At 55.1% G+C, this 24,310-nt stretch overlaps 1 protein-coding gene across 2 annotated transcripts; it reads right to left on the bottom strand.

The window, feature by feature from the left end:
• Positions 1-432: 432 nt before the first annotated feature.
• On the bottom strand, positions 433-21,453 carry ITGA5 (integrin subunit alpha 5). Of its 2 annotated transcripts, XM_036124235.2 has the most exons (30): positions 21,150-21,449; positions 14,887-15,017; positions 13,384-13,496; positions 13,118-13,238; positions 12,852-12,913; positions 12,717-12,762; positions 12,329-12,454; positions 12,062-12,106; positions 11,875-11,918; positions 10,150-10,206; positions 9,908-9,960; positions 9,394-9,602; positions 8,919-9,110; positions 8,646-8,691; positions 8,363-8,464; positions 8,114-8,169; positions 7,825-7,979; positions 7,408-7,545; positions 7,208-7,275; positions 6,046-6,196; positions 5,868-5,960; positions 5,642-5,721; positions 5,452-5,532; positions 5,241-5,346; positions 4,882-5,034; positions 3,807-3,893; positions 3,614-3,727; positions 2,910-3,011; positions 2,197-2,319; positions 433-1,533 (listed from the first exon to the last, which is right to left on the bottom strand). In XM_036124235.2, the coding sequence occupies exons 1-30, from the start codon at positions 21,374-21,376 to the stop codon at positions 1,450-1,452; spliced, it is 3,165 nt and encodes a 1,054-aa protein (XP_035980128.1). In that variant the 5' UTR covers positions 21,377-21,449; the 3' UTR covers positions 433-1,449. The 2 variants fall into 2 exon arrangements, with proteins under 2 accessions (XP_035980128.1, XP_077932221.1); XM_078076095.1 differs by lacking the exons at positions 433-1,533; positions 2,197-2,319; positions 2,910-3,011 and adding an exon at positions 3,012-3,140 and having other exon boundaries at positions 21,150-21,453.
• Positions 21,454-24,310: the final 2,857 nt, after the last annotated feature.

Here is a 24,310-nt window from a genome sequence, read left to right on the forward strand (position 1 = left end):
CAAAACAAAAACCTAACTGGCTTTCTTCTGATTTCATTTTGTGGCTTTTTCTCTCAAGCCATTTCATTATTCTGATTTAGAGAAGGCCAGGTGAGTCTTCTGGACCATCTTCCCCCACCTTCAACTTGGACCTCCTGCTTTTCATTCTTCCCTTAATGCTTAAACCCAAGGAGAAGGGATTCTTTTTCTTCTCTCTGGGAGGTGCTGGGAACCAGATCGGGTGGGGCTGGGTGATGGGAAGGAGTCAAGTCCTCCTTTCACCCCTTCCATCATCTCTTTCATCTAAAACCCAAAAAGTAGTTCCATAGTTCCTGGGGGTCATACTCTTGACTCCCAAAGAAAGAAGCTGTGAAAAACAGACATTTCCTACGCATCAAGCCATCTGGTTCCAGGATGGGTTTGGAAAGAGTAGGTTAGGACACAAATTCCAGCTCTGGTCAGTGGGGGCACCGGGCCGGGTTTATTGCACTTGCAACAGAGTTTAAATAAGTCCCGGATGTCCGGAGCTGAGGTGAGGGGAGGTTGGGCAGGGAGAAAGGGGCAGCGTCAGTGCAGCTAGTGGGCAGAACCTAAATCCTGCAGGCCCAGGACAGTGGGCTCACCTTTTTCTTGGGGACTGGGAGGGCCTGCTCCTGGCCAGGCTGAGGTTCCAGATCTGTTACCATCATGGCCCCTTCAGGGTCCTGGGCAATTCCTGACTTCTCCCGAGTCAGAGGTGGATTGGGCCTCCAGGCCCAGGTCTGGAACAGGCTCAAATGTAGTCCTGGATCTGCCTGGTTAGGTTACCAACGTCTGAGTCTGGGTCCCAGATCAACCCCAGGCCCCAGGTTCGATCTGGCCCCATTAGAGTTCTGAATCCCCTTGGAGCTGGTTCTGAGCCAGCATGATCCTTGTTTGGGATCTGTCCTGAGCTGGGCCTGGGGCACCATCCACAGTTAGTGTTCCTTGTTGGCCCACCAGGGTGGGGGCTGTCCAGAGCTTCCAGGTCTCACTCCCCGGGTTCCAGGTTCTTAGCTGGGGGCTTCCTGTGGATCTCTGGCAAGACTGAGGATAGATCTTTGCAGGCTGGAGCTGGACAGGAAGTCCTGGTGGCACATCTGGCCCAGAGAACTGGGATCGGATTTCCCAGGGCTGGTTCCAAGTTGTTTTCAGGAAACTTTCTCCAAAATGCAAAGGCTACAGGGAGGCTGGGGCCTCTATCCCTGGATATGAGTTCCCCTATCCATGAGGAGGGCATGTGTAAACGAGGGTCCTTCACAGTGCATGGGGGGAGGGGATCCCCAGCTCCTCACCTCCCGGCTCTGGCCCTTCAAGTATGTCTCTAGGCTGGGGAGAGGAGCTTCTCCCTGGCCCTCAGCACCTTCAGGAAGTGCCCAGCCCCCTCCCTGTCAGTAGACTGAGGGTGGGGTTACTGGGCCTTGAGGATTGGGAGTCTGGAATCGGGAGGAGTCAGGCATCAGAGGTGGCTGGTGGCTTAAGTTGAGCTTTTTCCATGGCGGTGCCGTATGGGAGGGAGCGTTTGAAGAATCCGAGCTAATTGAGGGGGTAAGGAGGGAGAGTTTAGATATTCTGGCTTCCATTTCTCCCCATATCTTATCCCAAGAGGAAATGAAGAGGATTCTAGTGCTTCCAATCTCCCCATTTTGCAAAAGTGGCCTAAATCCTGGCTGTTAAGACTACCTCTCCAATAGGTCCAATGGGCCAGGAGGGCTAAAGCTGGGAGTGCTTTTGGTATAAGGGGTTCTTTCATCAGTGCTGTAAATTGCCCCCAGTTAGGCCAGGGATGGCAAACAGGTTTGAATTCAAGTTCTACGTCTGAATGCTTAGTAGTGGCTGCCTCTTGAGAAGGATTCTGAGGCCACTTCCAGGATACGGCCAATTAGTGATGGCTGCCATTAGTTTTGGGGGGAAGTGATAATGGCACAAATGCCACATATTTGCCACTTGTGAGTGTCATTGATTTTGCAAGTCTAGGCAAACTTCTCAGCTTGAGTCAAGAGACTCTTTCTAAGCTACGGGCTGTGGAATGAAGGGAAGGATCCTACAGGCAGGGTCAGGATGGCATGCACGTGGCCAGGGCAGAGGAGGGGGCCTGTGGCTGGAGACCTGGTCTGGAGATAGATGCTTGGGACTATGTTGGGTTAAGGGCAGAACCTGATGAGGGAGTGGCCAAGTCACAGGTAGGACGTGGCTGACCTTGTAGAGGATATAGATGAGCAGCCCTAGGAGCAGGAGGCCAATGAGGATGGCTAGGATAATGATCCACAGTGGGACGCCGTGGCTGCCTTCTGCCTTGGTCCACTGCACAGCCGTGGCCACCTAGGGAGCAAGTCAGGAGAGGTCACTGAAAAGCCATTAGTTCTCCCCACCCACCACTTGGCTCCCACTTGCTATCGGACCTAGACCACCTCTCACCTCCCAGGTTGGGCTAACAGAATTCTGAACTTCAAAATTTAAATTCCCAAGATGTGCATTATTATCTTGTACTTTTGAGTCTTTACACCTGCTAATTTCCTCTCCCCAGAGAATATACCTTTCCTGACTGATTAGCCCCGTAGTTCCTATTTATTCTTCAGGTCTCGGCTGAAACGTCACTTCTTCCAGGCAGCCTTTCCTGACACTGCAAGACTGAGTTTAAGTGTCCCTCTGATGTGTTCCCATAAATATCCTGGCACTTGTCACACTGTGTTCTCATTGCCCGCTAGCCTGTGAACTCCAAAAGTGAAGAGACTGTTCATCTTGCTTATTGTTATATCCCCAGGACCCAGCACAGGCCCTGGCGCACAGGAATGCTCAATACATATTTTTTACAATAACAAGTCCAGCCCCCACCCAAGTCCCAGTCCTAGTGCCAGGCCCAGTACTCTGAGCCTTAGCTTCCTCGGCCCAGACCTCTGGCCCAGGTTCACCTGAAGTTCCTTTCGGGGAAGCTGCTGGGGCAGGATTCGGTAGGGCATCTTCAAGGCTTCATATACAGCGTCACACTGCAGGCTAAATGGCTGGTGTTCCCGCTGTGGGTGGGGAAGAGGTGCTCAGGGCAGCCCCTCTTGGGATCTAGAGGACAGAGGGCTTCCCGCGATCTGGCTCAGGTTGTGATCTTTCCCTATTCTGGACTCATTCTCTCCTGAATATCTGTATTCCTTATATGAGATAACAAATGTGCAATTAATACTTATAACTAAATAATGTATAATTAGATGGCTACATGTTCAGTAAAAAATTTTTTTTGAGTCATTAATGTGGGTCAAGCACCCAGGACACTGCCTGGCCCACAGGGTTTGCTCAATAAATGACTGCTCTTTACTATTCCTACATCTGCTTGCCTCTCCACTATGGATTCATCTTCCATCTGTTTTTTTATCATTCTCTGCATGCTGGTCTCCCTCCAGTTCTCCCTCTTCTGCATGGGCCTGGAGAGGGAAGCTGTCACTCCCAGAGTGGCCACTAGGTGGCATAAAGGACACACAGCCTGGTCTAAACAAGGGTGAGGGAGGGGAGCTGGAGTGTCTGGGTCCCATTCACCAAAGAAGGTGGCTGGGGCAGTAGGGAAAGGGAGGGTATGATCAGGCCGGACTGAAAGTCAAGGGTCAGGGTGGAGGTAAGGCTCCCTCACTTGCAGGAAGGTCTTGGCCCAGACTCGGAAATGCAGTTGCAGACTTCGGCTTTCTTGCCGGTGCAGTGGCCCGAGCTCACAACGCAGCCTGAAACACTCCACCTCGGGGCATTTCTGGGAAGAAAGAAGAGGCTTGAACCCGGAGTTCTGCCCTTCTGGAGGCTCTAAGAACCCAAGTCCCAGTATGACTTACCAGGATCTGAGGTCCTGAGGAGGCCGGACTCCGGCCTGAAGCTTCCCGTCTTTGTAGCCGGTGATGCTGGGAACCCTCTGGATCCAACTGGAAGAAGGAAGAGACCGTTAGCTGCCTCTCCCACCTCATCACAGCATCCAAGTCAGCCAGCAACTGGGTTCCAGAGCAGCTCCAACCTGTTCCCTCTCTCTTTTTCTTTTCTTTTTTTTTTTTTTTAAAGATTTTATTTATTTATTTGAGAGAGCGAGGATGAGAGAGAGAGAGAGAGCATATGAGAGGGAGGAGGGTCAGAGGGAGAAGCAGACTCCCTGCTGAGCAGGAAGCCCGATGCGGGACTCGATCCCGGGACTCCAGGATCATGACCTGAGCCGAAGGCAGTTGCTTAACCAACTGAGCCACCCAGGCGCCCCTCTCTTTTTCTTTTTTCTAAAGATTTTATTTATTTATTTGACAGAGAGAGAGAAAGCACAAGCAGGGGGAGCGGCACAGAGGGAGAGGGAGAAGCAGGGTCCCCGCTGAGCAGGGAGCCAGATGTGGGGCTCTGGGGCTAGATCCCAGGACCCGGGATCATGACCTAAACTGAAGGCAGACGCTTAACTGACTTGAGCTACCCAGGCGCCCCTCCTCTTTCAATTTTAATTGTCTATTATTCTCTACTAAAACGTAAGCTCCATGAGAGTGGGGACCTTGTTAGTTTGGTTCAGTGAGATATTTCCTGAGCCTCTAACAGTGTTCAGCGTAGGACACTCATTTGCTTAAATGTTGCCAGTGAGTAAACAAACTTTAAACCAGGCATTAGGGCCCAGAGAAACAGGTCTGAAGATGGCTTCCCAGGGAAGGTGGGACAGAGATGGGCCCTAGAAGTATGCCAGGGCAAGAAGTAAGGGAAGGATATTTCAGGCAGTGTATAAAAGAGTCTTTTTCCCTCCACGGCCTAGAGGTGTCTGTGATTCTTCTGCCCCTCTTCCAGTCTTAGCTTCAGGCACATCCTTCGGGCTCTTCCAGGCCTCCAGTGACCTTCCCTAACCTCCCCAGCTGTGGGCCCTCCTCCCATATCAGTCTCCAGGCCTCTCACCTCCAGGTTCTGTGGGTTGGGGGGGTGACTGGTGGTGCAGTTGCCAAGTCCTGTCACCCTGGTCATGTAGAAAAGCTGCTGACCTTCCAGAGTCCGGGGACAGCTGAGCTCCAGCATGCCCTGGCTAATGGAGCTGGGGCCCTGGTTGATGAGCTGAGGAGAGGGGAACACAACCATCCTGAGAAGGAGGGAGGGCTTCTGCCCTCCTGAGACCATGGGTCACCACGGCCTAATATCCCCTGCTGCATGTCTCCTATCTCAGAGGTGAAGGAGGAAATCAATAGGCGAAGATGAAATCCTCTCTAGCCCCTCCACTCCCAGCAGCCTGCCCTGAACCTAGCCCGTCTACCATTCCTCACCTCATAGACATGGTGGACAGCAGGGCCCACGTCTCCCTCCTCCTGAGGTTGGTCTCGGGGACGCCAGTCGCTCACTGGGAATAGCACTGCCTCAGGTTTGGAGACACTAAGGAGGAGGGTGGTTTAGAGGACAGTGGAAGGGATCCTCTATGCATCCTTTCCTAGAAGTGTCTCCCCTCCCAGAAAGGCCCCAGTTTGCCTGGGCACTTACCCATTAAGGGAGACCTGGGCATGAGCCTCCACTGAGAGCCGGAAGGAAACCACTTCGCTTTGTGAGTTGTTGAGATTCTTGCTGAAGGATGGAGGAGAGACTGAGGCAGTGCTGGAGCCCAGGCAGGGAGAATGCCCCCCTGCACCAGGCTCCACCCCACCCAGCCTCCCCCCCGCCCCCAACTCCCTACCTGAGAATCTGGAAGTCAAACTGGATGGTTTTCTTTGTGTCCCGGAGGTGAGGGACTGTGAACCGAAGTCCACCCCAGATCTGTGGGGCAAGGAGGGAGAACAAAGGAGCCTGTTAGACTGGGCATTTGCCTCACCCCAATTCCAGCCCCCTTCCCTATTCCACAGCTGTGCTCTGGACAGGCTAGTCACTGCCCTCTCGGCTCCTCTCTCCTGTGCCAGACTTACACTCGCTCCTGCCTTCATGGGGTTGCCCAGGTCACACACCAGCAGGCGGCTCTGGTTCACAGCAGAGTAGTCACAACTCAGGCTGGAGAAGTTCTGGAGGTGGGGTGGGTATGGGTAAGGTTTTGGTGCCCCTCTGGGGGGGTCCCCTCCCAAGCCAGGCCCGAGAGTCCCCTCTCACCCCTGGGTTTCTGACGAGTCCAGAGTACTCAGCCTCTGCAGGGGCTGTGACCCGAAGCTCGGCCTCATAGGCACCGCCCTCACCCACATTCTGGGCGTGGAAAGTTAGGTTCAGGGAGTTCTTGTCGCCCAGGTACACGTGGCTCTGCTCCCTGGAGGGGAAACACAGGGTAAGGGACACTGGGAAATTAATCCCCAAACCAGGACAATGAGCCATAATAATAATACAATAATAATAGGTACCATTTACTGAGTTCCAACTCTATGGATAACTAGGCCAGATGATTTATTTTATTTTATTTTATTTTTTAAAGATTTCATTTATTTGACAGAGAGACAGCGAGAGAGGGAAGACAGCAGGGGGAGTAGGAGAGGGAAAAGCAGGCTTCTGGCGGAGCGTGGGAGCGGGGAGCCTGATGCGGGGCTCGATCCCAGGACTCTGGGATCATGACCTGAGCCAAAGGCAGACGCTTAATGGCTGAGCCACCCAGGCGCCCCGATTTATTTTTTTAAATATTTTATTTGTTTATTTGTCAGAGAGAGAGAGAGAGCACAACCAGGGGGAGTGGCAGGCAGCGGGAGAAGCAGACTCCCTGCTGAGGAAGGAGCCCGATGTGGGACTTGATTCTAGGACCCTGGGATCATGACCTGAGCCAAAGGCAGATGCTTAACCAACCTGAGCCATCCAGGCGCCCCAAATTTTTATTTTATTTTTTATTTTTATTTTTTTAAGATTTTAATTTATTTGTTAGAGAGAGAGAGAGAAAGAGCACAAGCAGAGGGTGCAGCAGGCAGAGGGAGAAGCAGGCTCCCTGCTGAGCAAGGAGCCCGAGGTGGGACTTGATTCTAGGACCCTAGGATCATGAACTGAGCCGAAGGCAGATGCTTAACCAACTGAGCCACCCAGGCGCCCCCCTAGCCAGATGCTTTATGTAGATTATTTCACTTAGTCCTTCCAAAAAGGCTGAGAAATTGATGCTATCATTCCTACTCTACAGATGAAGCTGAAGCTCAGAGAAGCTGAATAACTTCCTAAGGTCACACAGCTTGCTAGTATGTCCCTAGTCTATCTTTTCAGGTGCCAGGTGCTTCCAAACTCCACATGTCCTGCTATGAGATCTTAGCATCTGGAATCCCCCAGCTGGACGTTGGCCTTCACTTACCCAAACACTTCCAGCTGTAGATCCGGCACACAGATGTTGTCTTCTCCACAGTCCAGCAAAATCTGAGCCTGGGGAGCAAGATAGCTTTGAGAGGGGAAGTTTAGACCTCCTCCTGGGCTGAAGGCTCCCCCCTCCAGGGCCCTGCCCTGGGTGCCCAGGGTTCTCTTCTCTCGGGTCTCATCTCCCACCCCTCTCCTCACCTTGTCCTCTATGCGGCTCTTGCTCTGGTAATGTAAGACTGGCCGGAGGCCATGGCTGTCCACAGGGGATTGAGGGTCCAGGGAGAAGTTGAGGGCGATATGAATCGGGGAGAGCTTGTCTCGGAACTCTGACTCATTCTGGGGGGTGGGGGAGAGAGTTCTCTGTGTCAGGGGACACATCTCTCTTTGTCCACTCAGGGCCCTCAAGAATCCAGGTGCCCAAATCTGACCATTCTCTTTACTTCCGAGGCCCCAACAGCCTGGTTCCCAGTTCCTCAGACAGAAGGGCCCCTTTCCTCAGCCCACAAAGTCCCAAGCCTCTCTCTGGGATCCCCAATCTCTTTTCTTTCAAGACGGGCCCCAGTTCTATGTGACACCCTCCCTAGGCCAGTCTGTTCTCCGCCCTTGGGGCCGTACCCTGAGGTAGATCTTCATCTCTCTGCAGTCCTCCCGAGCCCCGTTCTGGATGAGCAGGGTCTGGGTGAGGGTCGCCTGTCTGGAGGCCAGGAACAGTGCCCGCCGTACGCCCCCCTTCTGCTTCTGCCAGTCCAACTGGAGCTCCACTGTGAAGCCTACAGCCAGGAACATATGTTCAGGAGAGTCTGTCTCTCCCTCCTAACCTATTCAGAGAGAAGGGAGGTGCCCAAGTCCCCGGGCCCTCCATCCCCTATCCCAAGGCCTACGAGATTCAGGCAGTCTCCCTCACCAATGGAGTCAGGAACGTGTTTTCCAGAAGCATTGAGGCAGAAGCTGAGGTTGATGCTGGAGGAAGACCAAGAGGAAAGCTGGTGTATCCAATGAACAGGCATCCTATCCTCCACCTACCTCCCAGACAGACCCGGACTGGGACACCCGCATTTGTCCCCTACCACAGACCTGGTTTCTCTGCCCACTCCCAGGCACAGACTGAGGTATTTCAGACTCCTTCCCTGTCATCTCCTGGGCCCCAGCTCACCAAGCCACAGGGTTCCCCTCCAAGCTGCAGCTGCGCTCCTCTGGGTTGAACATGGCAGGGAAGATGGTGAGGGAGGCACTGGTAGAGACAATGGGGCGGCCCCTGCCAAGAGTGGATATGGGGTCAACAGAACTAAGACTTTGCTGGAATCCGGGCACAGGAAGCTGATGTGCAAGCCCCAGGAAGCCAGTGTCCTTTGCACACTTTCCCAACCTCAGCCCTATTGAGAAATTCCCCAGTTCCTACTTTTCTTTTCCCAGGCTGCCCCCCCTCGAATTCATACCTGTACACCACAGCCTTGTCCACACCGAAGGACCCCACAATCAGATCTGCAAGAAGTCAAGAAACTACCCCTTACAGCAAGCCCCAAATCAAGATCATTCCTTCCTGAACCTCTTCTAGGTCATTGCGCAAAGGAGGCAAAAGTGAGGGAACAGCGCCATCTGGTGGCATTATTCTAGAACTGTACCCAGGAGCTCCGGAAAGTGCAGAGGAGGGGGGAGGGGTCTGTGACCTGGAGAATTCTAAGGTGAAAGGGGCCTCAGCCACTACTCACCAGGGTATCCGTTGCCATCCAGGTCTCGGCCTCCTCGAAGCGCAGAGCCAAAGAAGTCCGGCGTGTGGCCAGCTGCCCACAGGGGCAGCAGAACCTGGGACGGCTTAGAGCCCAGCCCCCCTGGACCCCCAGGGAATATAAACACTACTCCCTGCTGGGTCTCTCCACCAAAGGGAGCTCCAATGGCTACATCTGCAAGACACACAACCCACACCAGTCAGAGGGCCGGGAATGCGGGAGTCTGAATCTCTACCACCAGATCCCAGAACCCAGGATCCTCTCTTTCCCATCTGTCATTCCCAGTTTTCTAATCTCTTCAAGTCCCAAGACCTAAACATCAGGATTAAAGTTTACACAACCTCCTTGGGGAGTCACTGGGGGTCTGGGTATCTTCGCTGACAGCCACCATCTCCCCAAATTCCTTCTGAGTCAGGCCCCAGAGTCCTCCTCAGCTCCTGGGGCCCATGGCACTTACCATTGTAGCCATCCTGGTCCAAGTCCCCCAGGGGGGTCAAGGAGCTGCCAAATCGGCCAAACTCATCATGGCCGGTGAGAGTCAGGGCCGGTGTGGGCTCCATGCCAGTTGGGTGCTGCAGGTAGACATAGACCCTGCCCACCTCCTGAGGCCGCCCATCAGCGGTCCGCTCCATGAGCAGAGGTGCCCCCACCAGCAAGTCATCCAGCCTGAGGGGAGGGGGGAAAACCTCGGTGTCCTGATACCCTGCCTTGCCACCTCCCCTCCCCAGTCCCACTGCCAGGAAATCCCAGGCATCCTGGATCCCAGGCTCCCTCCCACCCAACCGAGAAGACTCGAGGTCTTTAGCTCTCAGCTCTCTCCTTGCTTCTGAGCAAGGGGAAGGCAGGCACTGGGGGAGAATCCAGAGAAAAAGCCTGGAGAAAAACCTTCCTTGTATTTATCTGTCCCACTCCCACTCTTCAGTCCTGTATCTGGGAAGGGCATCGCGTTGTGCCCCTTTCCCACTACTCACCCGTCCCCGTTGATGTCTGCGGCAGCCACCGCATAGCCAAAGTAGGAGGCCATCTGAGGTGGGGGTCGACAAAAGTCAGCATTGGGTCAGAACTAGGGGGTCACTCAACGGGATCAACAGGGACTGTCGGGGGAGGTCAGAGACTCCAGGGAGCCTGAGAAGTTGGGCTGAGCTTACTGGGTTAGGGCTGGGACTTGGTTGGCAGAGGGCCAAGCTGGGTCGTGTGTGGGGGGTGTCCTCACCTGTTCCCCTGAGAAGTTGTAGAGGGATCGGATGTCTGAGCCATTAAGGATGGTGACCTGGGGATGACGAGATAACACCCATTGGTCGTGGACTCCCAGACCATCCCATGGGTGGAGGACAAATGGGTATGGGATTCCCCGGGGGGAGGCATTTGTTAGAGACGCAGACCATTTGTCTCCTAATTCCCTCCAGACTTTGCTTTCGTGTTCCCATCTCTATGCCAGGTGGCTCCATTACATGGCAACGTCACTAGTTTTCTCCGTATCACTGATCAACTACTGACGGATTTTATATTTATCTGTCCATTGTTCATCTCTACCCACTAGAATGTAAGAGCAGTGCGGGCAGGAGTTTGGGTTTTCTTTGCTCTCGCCCCAGAGCCTGAAGCAATGCTTCCGTAGTGCAGCAGACCATAATCATTAGTTGAATGATGAATGCACGCTGAGACCTCAGTCATTCCTCATCCCCCAGCCCTCCCAAACCACCAACACTCCTGGCTCCCCTCTGTCCGCCCTTAGCCACTGGCCCTTGACTCCTTGCCCTCTTCCTCACTCTCGCTATTACTCTGGTGTGAGTCCTCTCCCAGGACTGCGGGACGGCCCCCTGGCTGCCCGCCCCCCCCCCCCCCCCCCCCCCCGCCTCTCGGCACCCTGCCTCTACTGCAGCAGATGGACTGATGGTCCCAGAGCGGATCCAGGAGGGACACTTCTGGCTTGGAAATCCACAGGGATTCCCTGGAGCCATTGCCCAAATTCTCAACTTCTTGGCCTCTTCTGAGGCCCTGGAGAATCTGGCCCCAACCTATCTGTTCTTCTTCAACCTTTCCTGATTCTCCTCATCCTCAATCAGCCCACGAGTCTGCTACAATGGCCTGACTTTCCTCTTCTTCTATGCTTTTCATGCTCCTGTCCCAGATGCCCTCTTGCCTCATCTCCAAGGATCCTTCATAGAACCTTCTCTGATCCGTTCGTTCCTCCACTAATCTGCTATATCCTTTTTTTTTTTTAAGATTTTATGTATTTATTTGAGAGAGAGAGAGCACAAGCTGGGGGAGCAGCAGAGGGAGAGGGAGAAGCAGGCTCCCTGCCGAGCAGGGAACCCGATGCGGGGCTCGATCCCAAGACCGTGGGATCATGAATGGGCAGAGCCTGCTGCACCGAGGGGTACAGGAAGTTGCCGCACCTGAGATTATAACTGTGCCTGTGTCTTATCTTACATCTTCGATTAGAAGCACCTTATGAGATGGGGTACAGTGTCTTATTCATCTTCTCATCTCTTACCTTGCCTTAATAAACGCTGTCAATTGAACGAACTCTTGTGGCATTCTTATCTATGTCCTTTTTAAAGCACTTGTCAAGGTCTAATAATAACAGCTACCAGTTGTACACTGCCTAAGAGTTCACTAAGTACTTTCACTGGCATTATTTCATTTCATCCTTACAAGAGCCTTGTGAGGTCAGAACTATTATTATCCCATTATACAGAGAAGAATGAGGCTCAGAGAGGCTAAGTAGGTTTAAGGATTTTATGGAATGAAATGGGGTATGAATAAATAACAGAATGATTCATCCAGAGTAAGCGCCAGTACTTGAACCCAGGTCTGCCTCCCAAGCCTGTGTTCTGATCCACTTTTTGAACCCTCACAAACTGCCGTGCGTGGTTCTTTGTGATTAGCCGGGGGAAGGGAAGGGAAGGGAGGGAGGGAGGGTCAAGCTTCGTCTTACATAACCATAGGTGAGGTTCCCTTTGGGCACGCCAGCAATAAAGTCTGCAAAGAGAAGAGAAAGTTGTGGGTTAAGTGTGGGGAAAGGGGCATCAGACCAGAATGGGGTCTCGGTTCCTGTGACCCCAGGTCCTGGGTGTCCTCCATCCATCCCTCTCCCGTGGCCCCAGCCTGGGGGACACACTCACCTTCTGTGTCGTCACCACTGAATTCACCCACAGCCACAGAGTATCCTGGGGACAGGGTGAGTGGATATTAGTATTCCTGTGGGGACCCCTCTGCTGTGGCCCATCCTCCAGTTTCTTCCCCACCCCTACTGGGCCTTCATATGCAGCCTGCACACAAGTATGGCAGAGGGACTGGGGATGCCTGAGTGGGAGAAGAGAAGTGGGGGGAGTTGGGGCAAGAGTACCTGAGGTTCTCTCCCTGTAGACCCCTCCCCATCGCTCACTCACCCAGGTAGCTGTCATCGTAAATGGAACTGGCCTGGCGGGTCTGCAGCTGCCCCTGCACCAGGTTGATCAGGTACTCAGGGTAATAGGATTCTGCAATCTGTTCCTGGGTGGCAGACAGGATCTGGCCTGGGGAAGGGGACGAGGAGTTGGATGGACGGAGGAGGAGGTGGCAGGGAGGGGGGCACTGGGAGCCGACGGGGTGGCATTGCAGAAGTCTGGTTCAGGGAAGAGAAGCTTGTGGAGGGTGGAGGAAAAGGATATATACATCTAAGGAAGGGAGAGGAGAATCGGGATGGGGGCAGAAGAGGGAAGGATGGTGATCTCAGGCGGGAAGAGGGACGAGAGGCTGTGTGCCAGGGGACAAAGAGACAGCAGAGGAAGGACTTACCTTGCCAGAAATAGCTCCCTGGTCCACCCAGGACCACACGCCCAGTCTATAGGGGGAAGGAGAGGAGTCCACATCTGGTCCTGACTCCCGTGTGATGCCACCCACAGCCACTTCCCTCCCAGACCACCCTCTCACCTTGGTGAACTCAGCACTGAAGCCCCCTTGGCAGTAACCCTGTCCTGCTGCCCAGCTGAAATCTGTGAGGGGGAGAAGGTGGTGGGAAGGAGCCCAGCACAGATGGGTCTCGCAGGAAAGGAGAGCGAGCTTGGGGAGGGAGGGGGGAGGGGGCATCAGAGAAAGGACCTCCCTGGACCTGACAGTGATCAGAAAGGCTAACTGGGGTGGGGTGGGGACTCACAGAGCGAAGGCAGACGTGGGGCGCATGCCCCCTCTTGCCCTACCTGAGCGGCAAGGTGCATACTCCAGAACTCGGGTGAAATTGCCTGTGGAGAGGTAGCAGGTGCCCACGGGGTCGCTCAGCGGCTCCTTCTCTGTGCGCCAGCTGTATAGAGGAGCACAGGCCTGGCAGGGCCCGGGAGGAGGGGGCTTCAGGTCAGTCCGACGGGGCCTCTCCTCTCTCCCTCTGTGGGAGAGGGCCTGTGCTGCACTATATTCAACCACTGCCCATCCCCTAGTCGCCACACCACTGAGCCTGCCGGGCCCTCACCAAGATGGAGGAGCCGTGGGCTCGAACTGTTGCTCCGAACCATTGCAAGGACTTGTACTCCACAGGCTCCTGTCCCTCTGGGCTGGACACTAAGGACTCCAGGATCCGAGAGCCTTGGAGAAGTGAGAGAGGCAGTCATGCTGGGCTGTGGACGGCTGAGCCCTCGAGCAGCCCTCGCCCTCGAGCAGCCCTCACCCTCGGCCTGGGAGCTCCCAGGCACTTGCAAACCTCGAGCCCCATGACTCACTGAGAGGAGTGGGGAAGGGTCTTTAGAGTCTACTTTGTGCAGCCTGACTCACCCCTTCCCCAGACACATGTATGCGCACACACACACACACACACACACGCACAGAACCTAGGCTTTCTAGAGCTGCCTTCCCCTCATCCCCGTGCCTCCTCACCCAGCTGGGACAGGGATGCCTGCGGTAAGGGGGAGGCAGGAGGGTGGTGGGGAAGAAAGGCTATTTCCCTCGAGGGTAGTCCTCTGGCTCCACTTCTCTGTACCTGGGTCTGTGTCTTTAACAGCACCTTGTTCCATCCCCTTTCTTATCTGGGTTTCTGTCCCCTTATGTCTCTCTTTCTCTCTCTCTCTCTCCCTTCATTTGTCTGTCTCTCCAAATCTTATCTCTGCCCTCTATAGGACGGTTTTTTTCTTTCCTTTGATTCTCATCTTTCAGGTTAAAAAAAAAAAAAGGCAGTCTGTTTCATGATCTTCTCCCTGCCCTTGCCATTGTCTCCATCTTTTTCTCCCTCCTCTTTTTGTCCCCTCACCCCAGTCTTTATCTCTGGAGCCAGACTGTTCAGGTTCATGTCCCTTATCCACCATATACTACTAGCTGCATGACCTCGGACAAGTTACTTGACCTCCGTTTCCTCATCTATGAAATGGGGATAATACTTCACCCTGGGGTTGAAAAGATTAAGCAAGTTAAAGTATGCAAAGTGCTCACAACAGTGAGCAAGTGCTCTGAATGCGTCAGCCGTTACTTCTGTCTATCTGTCCGTCCGTCTCCCCGTGCCTCGCTGCCATCCACCTCTGCATCTACTCCAGACCCGGAGCTCCTTGCGGGCAGTGCTTTCATCGCGCCCCGGTCCCCGCAGCACCAGCACAGTGCCTGCCATGCACTGTCTGTCACTTAGTGCTTAGCTGGATGCACTGAAAAGTCTGTGTGACTCTCCCTGTCTTTGTCTGCGTTACTGCCCCGGCCTCCCAGAGTTGTGGGTGATTCAGGGGAAATGAGAGCCACATGTTTCTGAATCACGCCCGCCCTCCTTGGGCTGGGCTGGACTGGGAACGTGGTAGGAGTGCCACGGGAAGCCGCTGCGCCGCTACCGCACGGCGCTGGAGCCCAGAGCGCCGGAGCCCGGAGCGCCGGGACGGCACGTGGCCACGGAACCCCGGCCGGCTCCACCCCTCGCTCCGGGCGCCGCTCGGCCCGCCCCCACGCTGCCGCACCACCCCCAGTCCCTTTCCGAGCTTCCCCGCCTACCGGAGGGGGTTACCTTTACTGTCAAATTCAATGGGTGTGCAGTGTACCGGGCTGGCGCCCCAGGGACAGAGGTAGACAGCACCACCCTGCAGCACTCCCGGCTGGCTGGTGTTAGCCTTGGGCGCTCCCACCAGCACGCTGACCCTGTGGAGGGGAAAGGAGAGGTGGTTCAGAATGACTGCTAGCTCTCCTCCAGTCTCCCCCAGGCTTCTGGGCCAGGGGCTGGCGGGGGGTGGGGTAGATGCCCCCCTGGGTTGTATTTAGATCCCAGAAGATGCCACAGATGCCAGAGGCACAGGCTGGAGTCAGGTGGTCCCCATGTGCCGCTGTCACTAACACAACCACCCCCCTCCACCACCTTCCCCTGTTACTAGAGAGGAGGAACCAGAGTCAGTTCTGGGAAGGGAACAGGAGCCAGAAGGCCTGGACCCCAGCTTCTCCGTCTCCCCTGTGGATTGCCAGGATTGGACACGCAGCCCCTGGAGCTCCAGGGTCCTCTCACCTAGCCTCTACCCTCTTGTCCCAAGCCAAAGCCCTTCTCTGGGCCAAGACCCAGGCACCCGGCTGCCCAGCCTTGGGGCGTGTAGGAGGAAAATGTGAGTCTTGGAAATCAGTCAGTAGAAGTGGAGAGAGGAGCTTGGAGGATGGTGAAGACAGATTCCCCTGGGCCTGGGCCTGCCCCCCCCCGGGCTCTGGGGTAGACCTCCCCGTCTTGGCTAGGTTTCTGCTCAGCCCCCAACCCCTTCCCCACACACCATCCCTAGGAGTCTGAATTCAGATCTTGCTCTACTGGGTCTTGATTCTAAACATGGTGCTTTGAGACAATGAGGAGAAAGTTGCCTTTGCTGGGGGGTCCTATGTAACGGGGTGGTCATGATTAAGGTCCCGGGCAATCTTTCCTGCCTTTGGCTCTGCCTCTACCACAGTCTTTGAGGTCCCTTGGCTCCAAGGCCTCTGTGTAGCCATCAGCCCTGTTGGTTTTCTCCTCCAGGGTCTCCCACAAGGACTGCATCTGGCAGCCTGGGGCAACTGGACCCAGCCCCTGGGCCAGTGTCCCTGCCAGCCTGGCCTCTATTCTCCTCCCATATCTGCTCTGGCACTGCTTCTCAATCTCTCTGTCTCTTTGCCCCTGTGACTACTTGCCTTCTTCGTTTCGGTTTTTTGAGTCCTCTGTCTCTCTCTCCATCTCAGATCTTGGGCTCTTCCATCTCTACTGGTTTCTGGCCTCTTTTAGCTTTCAACATTCCCTGTACCATCTCTTCCCTGATTTGGGTATGTTCCCTAGCCTTCCTTACCAGGAAAGAGCCCAAGTGGGTAAGTATGGTAGAGGTCCCAAAAGCTAGGGGTGTCTTCCAAGAGGACCAGGTGGGGCAGGGGTGAGAGGGGTGGGGTTCAAGAGGAACAGGAGATGGGGAGAATAAGGTGGCAGGGTCACGGGACTGAAGTGGGGAGTGTGGAGTGGGCAAGGAGGGCCGGAGGATGAGAACAGAGGAGGGAGAAGGCAGGGTCCAGAGGAATAGGAGGGGGCCAGGGAGGGAGAGTTCCTGGAGTGAAGGGGGGTGGGGTGTGAGCCCTGGTTACCCTGGGGACAGGAAATGTTTACTGCCTGTGGCTTCCTGTCTGTTTCCAACCTCTCACTTCTCCGTTTGTCTCCCACCCGCTGGCCGGGCCCCACCCCTCTCACTCAGGCATTACATCCAGTTGGGGGGTGGGAGCTGGCTACTTGGAAGGCACAGGGATCCAGTCAGTTGCCAGGCCCAGTAGGGGAGGCTGGTGGGGGGCAGAGGTTGCACTGTCCCAGGACTAGGTGAGGAGAGAGGGGTGCAAGCGTCCCTTAGCAGGCGCAGCTCCAGACAATAGCTGTGGAACAGGAGGCAGTGAAAAGAGCACTGGACTAGGAGTCAGGAGCTCCGGGTCAGGCTCTAGCTCAGTGTGGACTTGGGCGATACCCTTTCCCTCTCTCTCTAGGTGAAGAGGTTGAACAGTTTACCTGAAAGTCTCCTGGAGCTCTGATATTCCATTTCCAGGAGAGCACAAGGCGGCAGCCAAGAGACCCTGCTCCCACTCCCAGTTTTCCAACACCCCCTGCTCTTGATGACGAACTGAGCCCGAGGGCTCTTAGGATGGCTTGGAGAAGAAGCTTGGAGTTTGGCAGGGTTGGAAGGTGAGTGAGGCCTTACAAAGCCTGTGAAGCGCACAGGCTCATGGCCTGGGGGGCATATACGTTGTGGCTGTGCGAGAGATCAGGAGATCTGGCAAGCAGGCAAGGAACCCAGACCCAGACCCCCACCCCGTGACTGATACGTGCGGTTGCAGTGGCCCTTGCATCCCAATAAATAGCGCCCTCCCCCATGTGCCAAGCAAAGTGCCTGGTGTCAGGGTAGCCCCATCACATAGTTTATCCTTGTTCCCCCACTCCTAGTTCTTGCTTCCTAAATCCTGCAGCAGTTGGGCCCTCTTAGGGGTCCACGAAGGTAACAATGGAGGGACCTTGGGCTATTTTCAGTATTTCAGAAAGCCTAATGGGAATCATGCCTTCACCTGATAAGGTGGCTGGGCTAATTAAAACCTCAAGTGTATTTGCTTTTGGCTAAAATGATATCAACATTTGGGGAAGCTGGTTATCACGTATTGGTCAGAAGCTCTGATTGGCAGCTCTAGCTGTCTTCTTGTTCTAACTTCTAGTTGATAAAAAACAGGAAAAAGGAATTAATTATGCCTTACTAAATGCAGTTTGGCAGATAAACTCTTCTAAAATGTGGAGTTCACGGGAAGAAATAATTGCCATAATTACTTTTGAAGCCTCAGCTCCCCGAAATTCTAGAGTTGGCTCGTGGAGACACAGGCTACCACAGCTTCGAGGACGACTGTCCCGTAGATGCCTCAGGCCAGCCACATGGACGTTTGGGGAGGCCCGTTTGGTCCTGACAGTCCTCCCCATCTTCTTTTAGAGCAACTTCTTTTCCCGGTTTTATATAGAATGCCCTGGTAAGCCATCGTTTGAATTTAAACAAAAATAAAGGAAATAAAGAAAAAGCTTTACTTAAAAAATTGCTGACCTAGTTCCATGTTCTCATTTCACAGATGGGAAAACTAAGTCCCAGAGAGGTTAAGTAACATGTCCAAGGTCACTCAGAATCCTTCCCGACATAAGGACCAGAAGCTAAGAACCCTCTTTCCTAGGCCAGCGTTCTGGTCTACCCTGCTGCCAACATATCCCCTTCTCTCCCCTCTACTATCTCCCCAGCCAGGCTTCTGATTAACCAAGTTCCTGTTCAATACATGGTTACTGTTTGACTCTGTTGGCCTGGCAAGGTCGGGGGTGGGGAGTAGCAAGTGGACCAGGGCCCACCTCCTGCAGGTCCTACAGCTGCCCTGGCCAGGTCAGAAGAGGACATTCTAGATCCCCCAGTGTATTCCCAAGAGAAATGCCCGGCTGGCTGGTGGGGAAGAGTGGGCTCCACTTGTGGCAGCGCCGGTACCAGAAGGGAAGGAGGAGCCGGGCTAAGTCTGGATGCCTTTCCAGCTTGTGACCTGGGCCAAGTCACTTCTCTCCAAGCTCTGGATTCTCTCCCCATAAAATGACGGGTTGCCCTTGAATGGTCCCTAAGCCAATTTCTATGATTCCTGAAGTTTCCGTTTATATGTATATATAAAACGACACGATAGTGTTTCCTATATACTCAATGCAAGGGTTTTTGTTAACAATCCAATGGAAAAATTGATAGGACAGTGCTAAGGAATGTGAAGGACCATTATTACTATCACTACTCTAAACAAATCCTAAAAGCAAGTAAGAAATGGGGAATAAGTTAGACAAAGAACCAGGTGATATCCAGGGAGGAGAAAACCAGAAATAGAAAACAGCTACCCTGGAAAAATCATGCCTCCCATGTACTGATCACCCTCTATGGACCAGGTGCTTTTTGTATCTGTTGTCTCACTCAGTCCTCAGAACAGCCTCATCCATTAGGTGTCTGATTTTCATGAAACACCATGAAACACGGAGCAAAAGTAACTCGCCCCAGGTCACACAAAGAACAAAGTGGTGGGGCCAGGATGCACCCCCAGCGCTGTCTGACTCAAAGCGCGGCCTTTCTTACCACGTAACCCCTCTCGGCCTCACCCTGCCCTTTGATGCTGTCTCAGTGCCCCTGTGAGAGATGTTTCGGGGACAACAAGAACACTGAGGCCTGCCCTCTCCAGAGATGGCCCCAGGTTGGGAGCTACTTTTGTCCCCTGTGGGCAGGAGGGGGTTGAAGGCCCAGCTGTGGTGGGAGGGAGGTCACTGGGGAGGTGGATTGTTCAGAGTCCTACTCTAAGGGTGTATTGTAAGAGAAAATGAGAGGGGAGGAGTGCAAGCTGGACACCTGGGTTCTCTTGGGAGGAGAGATGAGCAGAGGGGGAGGAGGAGGGATGAGAAGGCTGGGTCCTGGTTGAGAAGACTGCTTTAGGGACTATAGGATCAGCCCAGGGGCCAGACACCTAGGGAATGGGAGTGTGTGAAAATCCAGATGTTTTAAAGGAGTCTTTTAAAAGGGAGATGACACTTTGGCTAGGTGGGGGTGGGGGTGGGCTGTGAGGAAGGTTAAGAGCCAGACCACTGGATTTACCCTGATATGGGGCAAGATCCCATCCCCTCCCTGCCTCCCTCTTCTCTACTCCATTAGGGTTGTGGTAAGCAGTTTGAGGGGGCCTGGGGGAGGCCAGGCCTGGCAGAGGCTCCAGGCCAGGGTGATGCAATGGGGTTTGGGCAGGAGGCCAGGGGGGTGGGGTGGGGGTTGGGTGGGGACCTTGAATAGCGCAGAACCAACAGCTGGGGCCTAACCATCGTTCTTTTTTCCCATTTCAGACAAAGGAGAAATTTGCTGCCCCCCCCCATTGAATTAGCTAGATTAACCCCTTTTCTCCAAAAACTAAAGAAAATGAGTAGAGCTAAGTTAACTGTATCATGTATAAAAACAGCTCACCTCTGACAGAGGTCCCATCAAACCCCGAGACACTAGGGGTTGGGGTGGTGGTGGTCGGCACCAGTGGGAAGCTCAGAGCCCAGAGACAAGGAGAAGGAGGATTTCCCAGTTATTGTGGAGGATCAGGAATCTGGCAGCTGGGAGTCCCTGGCTTGGCCCAGGAGCAGCTACCTTCTTCTCTTGCTTCCCAACCCCCCACATTTAAACAAATACCCTTGTTCCAATGTTGCCTCAGCTCTAACTCCGGTTTCCCCAAGTCTGTGGGCTCCCCCCCTATCCAGGCACTCAGGGTCTGGTCTGCTTGTCACCCTGCTGAGCTGGGAATAAGGACCCTCCTTTGAGACTTCCCCAGTCCTTGATGTCCTATGTTATGACGCTCTTGGGCCCAGCGAGCCCGCGTCTCCCCAGCTTCCGACCCCAGCCCTGGAGTCCGGTCTCAGTTCAGCTCCAGCCTACAAGCTACAGGAAATCGGCATTTCTCTTCCTCCCAAGAGCTAGAGGAAGAGGGAAACCGCCCACCCCCCTTCACGCGCGCACACACACACCCCTCCCGACACATCCGAGCACCCGCCCTTGGCCAAGCCCGCCCCAGCGCCGGCGCCCCCAGGGCCCGTGTCCCGGGGCTCTCCCCAACTTCTCGGGTCCCCTCGTCCGAACGGAGATTGGGGGTGGAGGGCGGAGTAGGAGCCGGAGGAGAAAGGGGAGGGAGCCGCCATCCCCCTCCCGGGTCTTTCCCAGTCTGAGCGGAGGCGGGGGAGGGGAGGATGAAGCTGGTCCCCATTTAACCTCCGGACCCCCTCAGAGTCCGACTTCCCTCTTGCTACACACAGCTCATTCTGCTTCGACCCGTCTTCCCTCCGCACAATGGCCCTCCGGGGTCCCGAGGTCCCCCAGGGCTCCAAAAAGCCCTTCCCGGCCTCCGCGCCCCCTCTCGCCAGCATCCGCCTCGGGTCCCCGCAGCTCACAGATCTCAGCCAGAGACCCGCTGCTCTCGGTTCGCGCGTCCTCCTTTCCCTTGGCCCCGAGACCCTTGCCCAGACCTCTGCAGCTTCCAGCTTCGTGTCCTCTCCCCACCCCACACATGTCTCCCCACTGATCTCAAACTCCAGGCGCCCACTCCGCGCCGGCCACTGTCCCCTCCCTACTCCCGCGCGGGCCCCCAACTCTAGCGTGGGCCCCCAACTCCAGCCCTAGTCCTTCCAAACTCCGCCTCCCAAACTCAAGCCTTGGTCCCCTCCATACTCCAGCCGCGCCCCCAGTCTCCAGCCCCCCACCCCCCATCCCGCCGCCAACTCTCCTCACTCACCCGTCCGATCCCGGCCGGTAAAACTCCACCGAGAAGCCGAAGAAGGAGCCCGGGGGCCCAGAGAGCACAGCTGGGGCCTCGGCGTCTAAGTTGAAGCCCCCGACCCTGGGTGGCGGCGGCAGCAGCAGCAGCGGCGGCAGCAGCAGCAGCAGCAGCGGGGGTCGGCGCCGGGGGCCCCAGCGCAGCTGCACGGCGTGGAGAGGGAACCCTGGTGCCCGGCTCCCCATAGCGCCCGCTCTTCCCTGTCCTGGGGCCACCGACCCGGAGCCGCTTCCTAAACCTCCCAGAGGCGAATGACTCAACGCGGGGAGGAGTTTGCCAAACTCCCGGCTGAGCCCTCGCCCCGCCTGCCGGGGGGGCGGGCGGGGGGGCATTCCTGGGTCCTTGGAACGCTGAGCCCGCGCCCCCCACCCCGAAGGGGCGTGGGGGGGCCCCGGCACCTCTCCACTCCCTTCTCCCTAGCCCCAGCTGGAGGCCGGTTGTCTGGACTGGGTCAGACGGAGCGGGTTTGGGCTCTTCCCCCTCCTCTCTGCTTTCCCCTCCTTCCTCCCCCTCCTTTCCAGATGTACAACGTAAACGCTCGGAAAAGGAGTCGGAAAAAGGGAGCGGAGAATTTCCTAATGAGGAAAGGAATCACCTCTGGAGGGAGAAGGGAGCCTGTATATGTGTGTGGGGGTCTCCCTCATTCCTTCGGGAAGGAGATTTTGGGCTCTAAAGAGATAGGAGACACCTCTGGCATCTAGCCAACTGGGATTCCCCCTTGCCTTCCGGGGCCACTGGGTGCCTGGGTTCCGGCCAGCTGGATTTGGGATTCAGGAGTTGAGGTACAGAGCGCTCCCAGGCAGCCTGATCTGATGGAGGACCTGCCTGGGGCTCCTCGAGTTCTCCTGCCCCCTCACCCCCTCCCTCCAAGCTGCTGGAATTGAAAACCCAGGAGTTTGGGATCACTCACCAGGTGATTCTGCTCCAGGTCACCCCCTTCTTGGTTGTAGGGTATGGAAACCTCTGTTGAGACCCTCCCTAGAATCTGGCATTTGACCAAGAGCCTGGGAGTGGTTGGGAGGGGGGTGCTTTGGCCCCTCAGTGTCTTCTTGATCAAACTGGCCAGATTCCTACAAACCTGAAGATTTGTAGAGTGGGGTAGGGTGGTGGTGGTGTCTTGCAAAGGGACCCAACCTTTAAGTTCTGGGAGCTGGAACCCAGGACCCCGTTATCCCCTGATCTCCTGTGGATGTAGAGGAAAGGACTCTTTAGCAAGGGAAGGCAGTGACCCCCTGCCCACCCCTTCCCCCAGCCCTGGCTCTGTGTGATGAGATCACCTTTCAGGATTCTAGTCTTTATCTTAGTCTGGGGGAGGGGGACCAAGGGGCCTAGATTCTCTCCTAACCTTTCCTTCCCAGCCCCCTTCCTGCCTTTTTTCCCCCAGGACTTCTCCCCTTCCAAAATAATAATCCCCCAAATCAAACCCTGCCCCCTCTCTTCCCCAGGCCCCTGCCCCACTCTGGCCTGGGGGACTCAGAATGGAAGTGCCCAGAATCAATGCTTTTTCCTTCCACACGGAGTCTTCCTCCTCATTCTGCTACTCTCCTTCCTGTCCCAGATCACCCAGCTGTTTTTTTTTTAAAAGCCCCTCTCCAGAGCCAGCTGCAGCCCAGGGGAGAGGCCAGCTGGTCAGACTGTGGGGTGATGCTGGCCCCCATCCCACTCTCACATCCGTAGGTCCTGAGCCTTTCTTAGGCGAGGAACCCAAGGCACCTCTGGGTCAGAATCTAAGCATGCCACCGCCTCCAAGGGAACCTCTAGGTGAAAGCTGCTCGAGCCAAGGGCTGAGAACCCCTTTTGGCAGGAGAGGGGCTGTGGCCTGACTGCTGTAAGCCCAGCAAAGCACAAGTGTATGGACCCAGCTCTCTCGTTTTTTTTCAGCCCAGGCATAAACTCAGATTTTCCCAGGATTTGGGAGCTTGGGGTGGGGGGTGGGGAGGGGCATAGGGGTGTGTGACTCAGCTCCTCCCAGGAGCCTTGGTGGGGGACAGGGGACAGAGTGTCCTGCCCCAGTCCTCCTCCTCACTCCACACCCCCAGCCTTGGCCAACTCAAACAGGCCCCCTCCCTGTCCATTCCCCGCTCCTGTTTATACCGGGAGCCCCTTAGTCATTCTCTGGCTGGCTTTTCTACTCTCCCCAATATCCCTCCTCTCTTGGCTCTCTCTGCCCTTATAAGTCCTCTCCCAGTGGCCCCAACACCTCCTGCCTTTCCTCTCACCATGTCTGCCTTTGCCTGGCTCTGCTTTCCTCTGCTTCCGGGTCAGGCCTGGCTTAGGGTTCCCTCCTAGTTGGAGCTGCTTCTGTGTAACCCTCCAGGTCTGGAAGGTCAGCCAGGAGGGGGTTAATCTAGAGGTTATCAGCCCAACCCTCTCTTTCAGAAGAGGAAATGGGTGTAGACAGATGAAGTGACTTATCCAAGGTCACAGGGCTAGGCAGTCAGTGGTGAGTCTAGAACTTAAGTGTTTTGACTCTAAACCCAATGCCCTTTCTTCTCAGCCAGCTGACCTCTAAATGCTCTGTCTCCTCTCAGCTTTCTCTCTTCTGTGTATCTCTCAGCTTGTCTCTGGCCCAGCCTGTATGTCTCCAAGTGTCTCTGTTTTGTCTCTCAGATCTGACCTCTCTGGTACCCTCTGTCCCTTCAACGCTCAGTAGGAATGATTTGCTGTGATGACTGACTATTATTAATCACAGTCTGCTTGACGGTGGGGCAGAAGGAGTGAAGGGCAAGGGCAGGACACTCACCAGGCTCCTGCTGTCACCAGCCTGCCCGCCCTGAAGGCTGAAGCCTTAAAACAAGAGGAGGAAATTCTCAGAGCTGGTCAGGGTAGAGGTGCAAGTTCTAAAGCCAGGGACCATGCTCAGTTTCAATAGGGTGGGAGAGGGATGAGGAGTATTACTGGTTTATTTCCCATGTGCTATGTGTCTGGTCCTGCACTTGACCTTTAACCTGCCTTTATCCCATTTAATCTTCCCAACTATCCAGCATTTGAATGTACCATATTCCTCATTTTACTGTGAAGAAACTGAGGCCCAACGAGTGAAGCGACTGAGCCAAGATCAACAGAAAGAAAGGGGCTGAGGGGCGCCTGGGTGGCTCAGCCGGTAAGCATCTGCCTTC

The sequence above is a fragment of the Halichoerus grypus genome, chromosome 6 (assembly GCF_964656455.1).
Source record: "Halichoerus grypus chromosome 6, mHalGry1.hap1.1, whole genome shotgun sequence".
Classification (NCBI taxonomy): Eukaryota; Metazoa; Chordata; class Mammalia; order Carnivora; family Phocidae; genus Halichoerus; species Halichoerus grypus.

Bases quoted from the DNA above. Each gene is read 5' to 3' on its own strand.
- ITGA5 (XM_036124235.2), bottom strand. From the start codon at position 21,376: ATGGGGAGCCGGGCACCAGGGTTCCCTCTCCACGCCGTGCAGCTGCGC. The intron at 9,603-9,907 runs GTGAGTAGTGGG...CCCTCCCCTCAG, and splicing joins GCAGACATCAACGGGGACGG to GCTGGATGACTTGCTGGTGG. The intron at 5,533-5,641 runs GTAGGGAGTTGG...TCCATCCTTCAG, and splicing joins TTTGACTTCCAGATTCTCAG to CAAGAATCTCAACAACTCAC.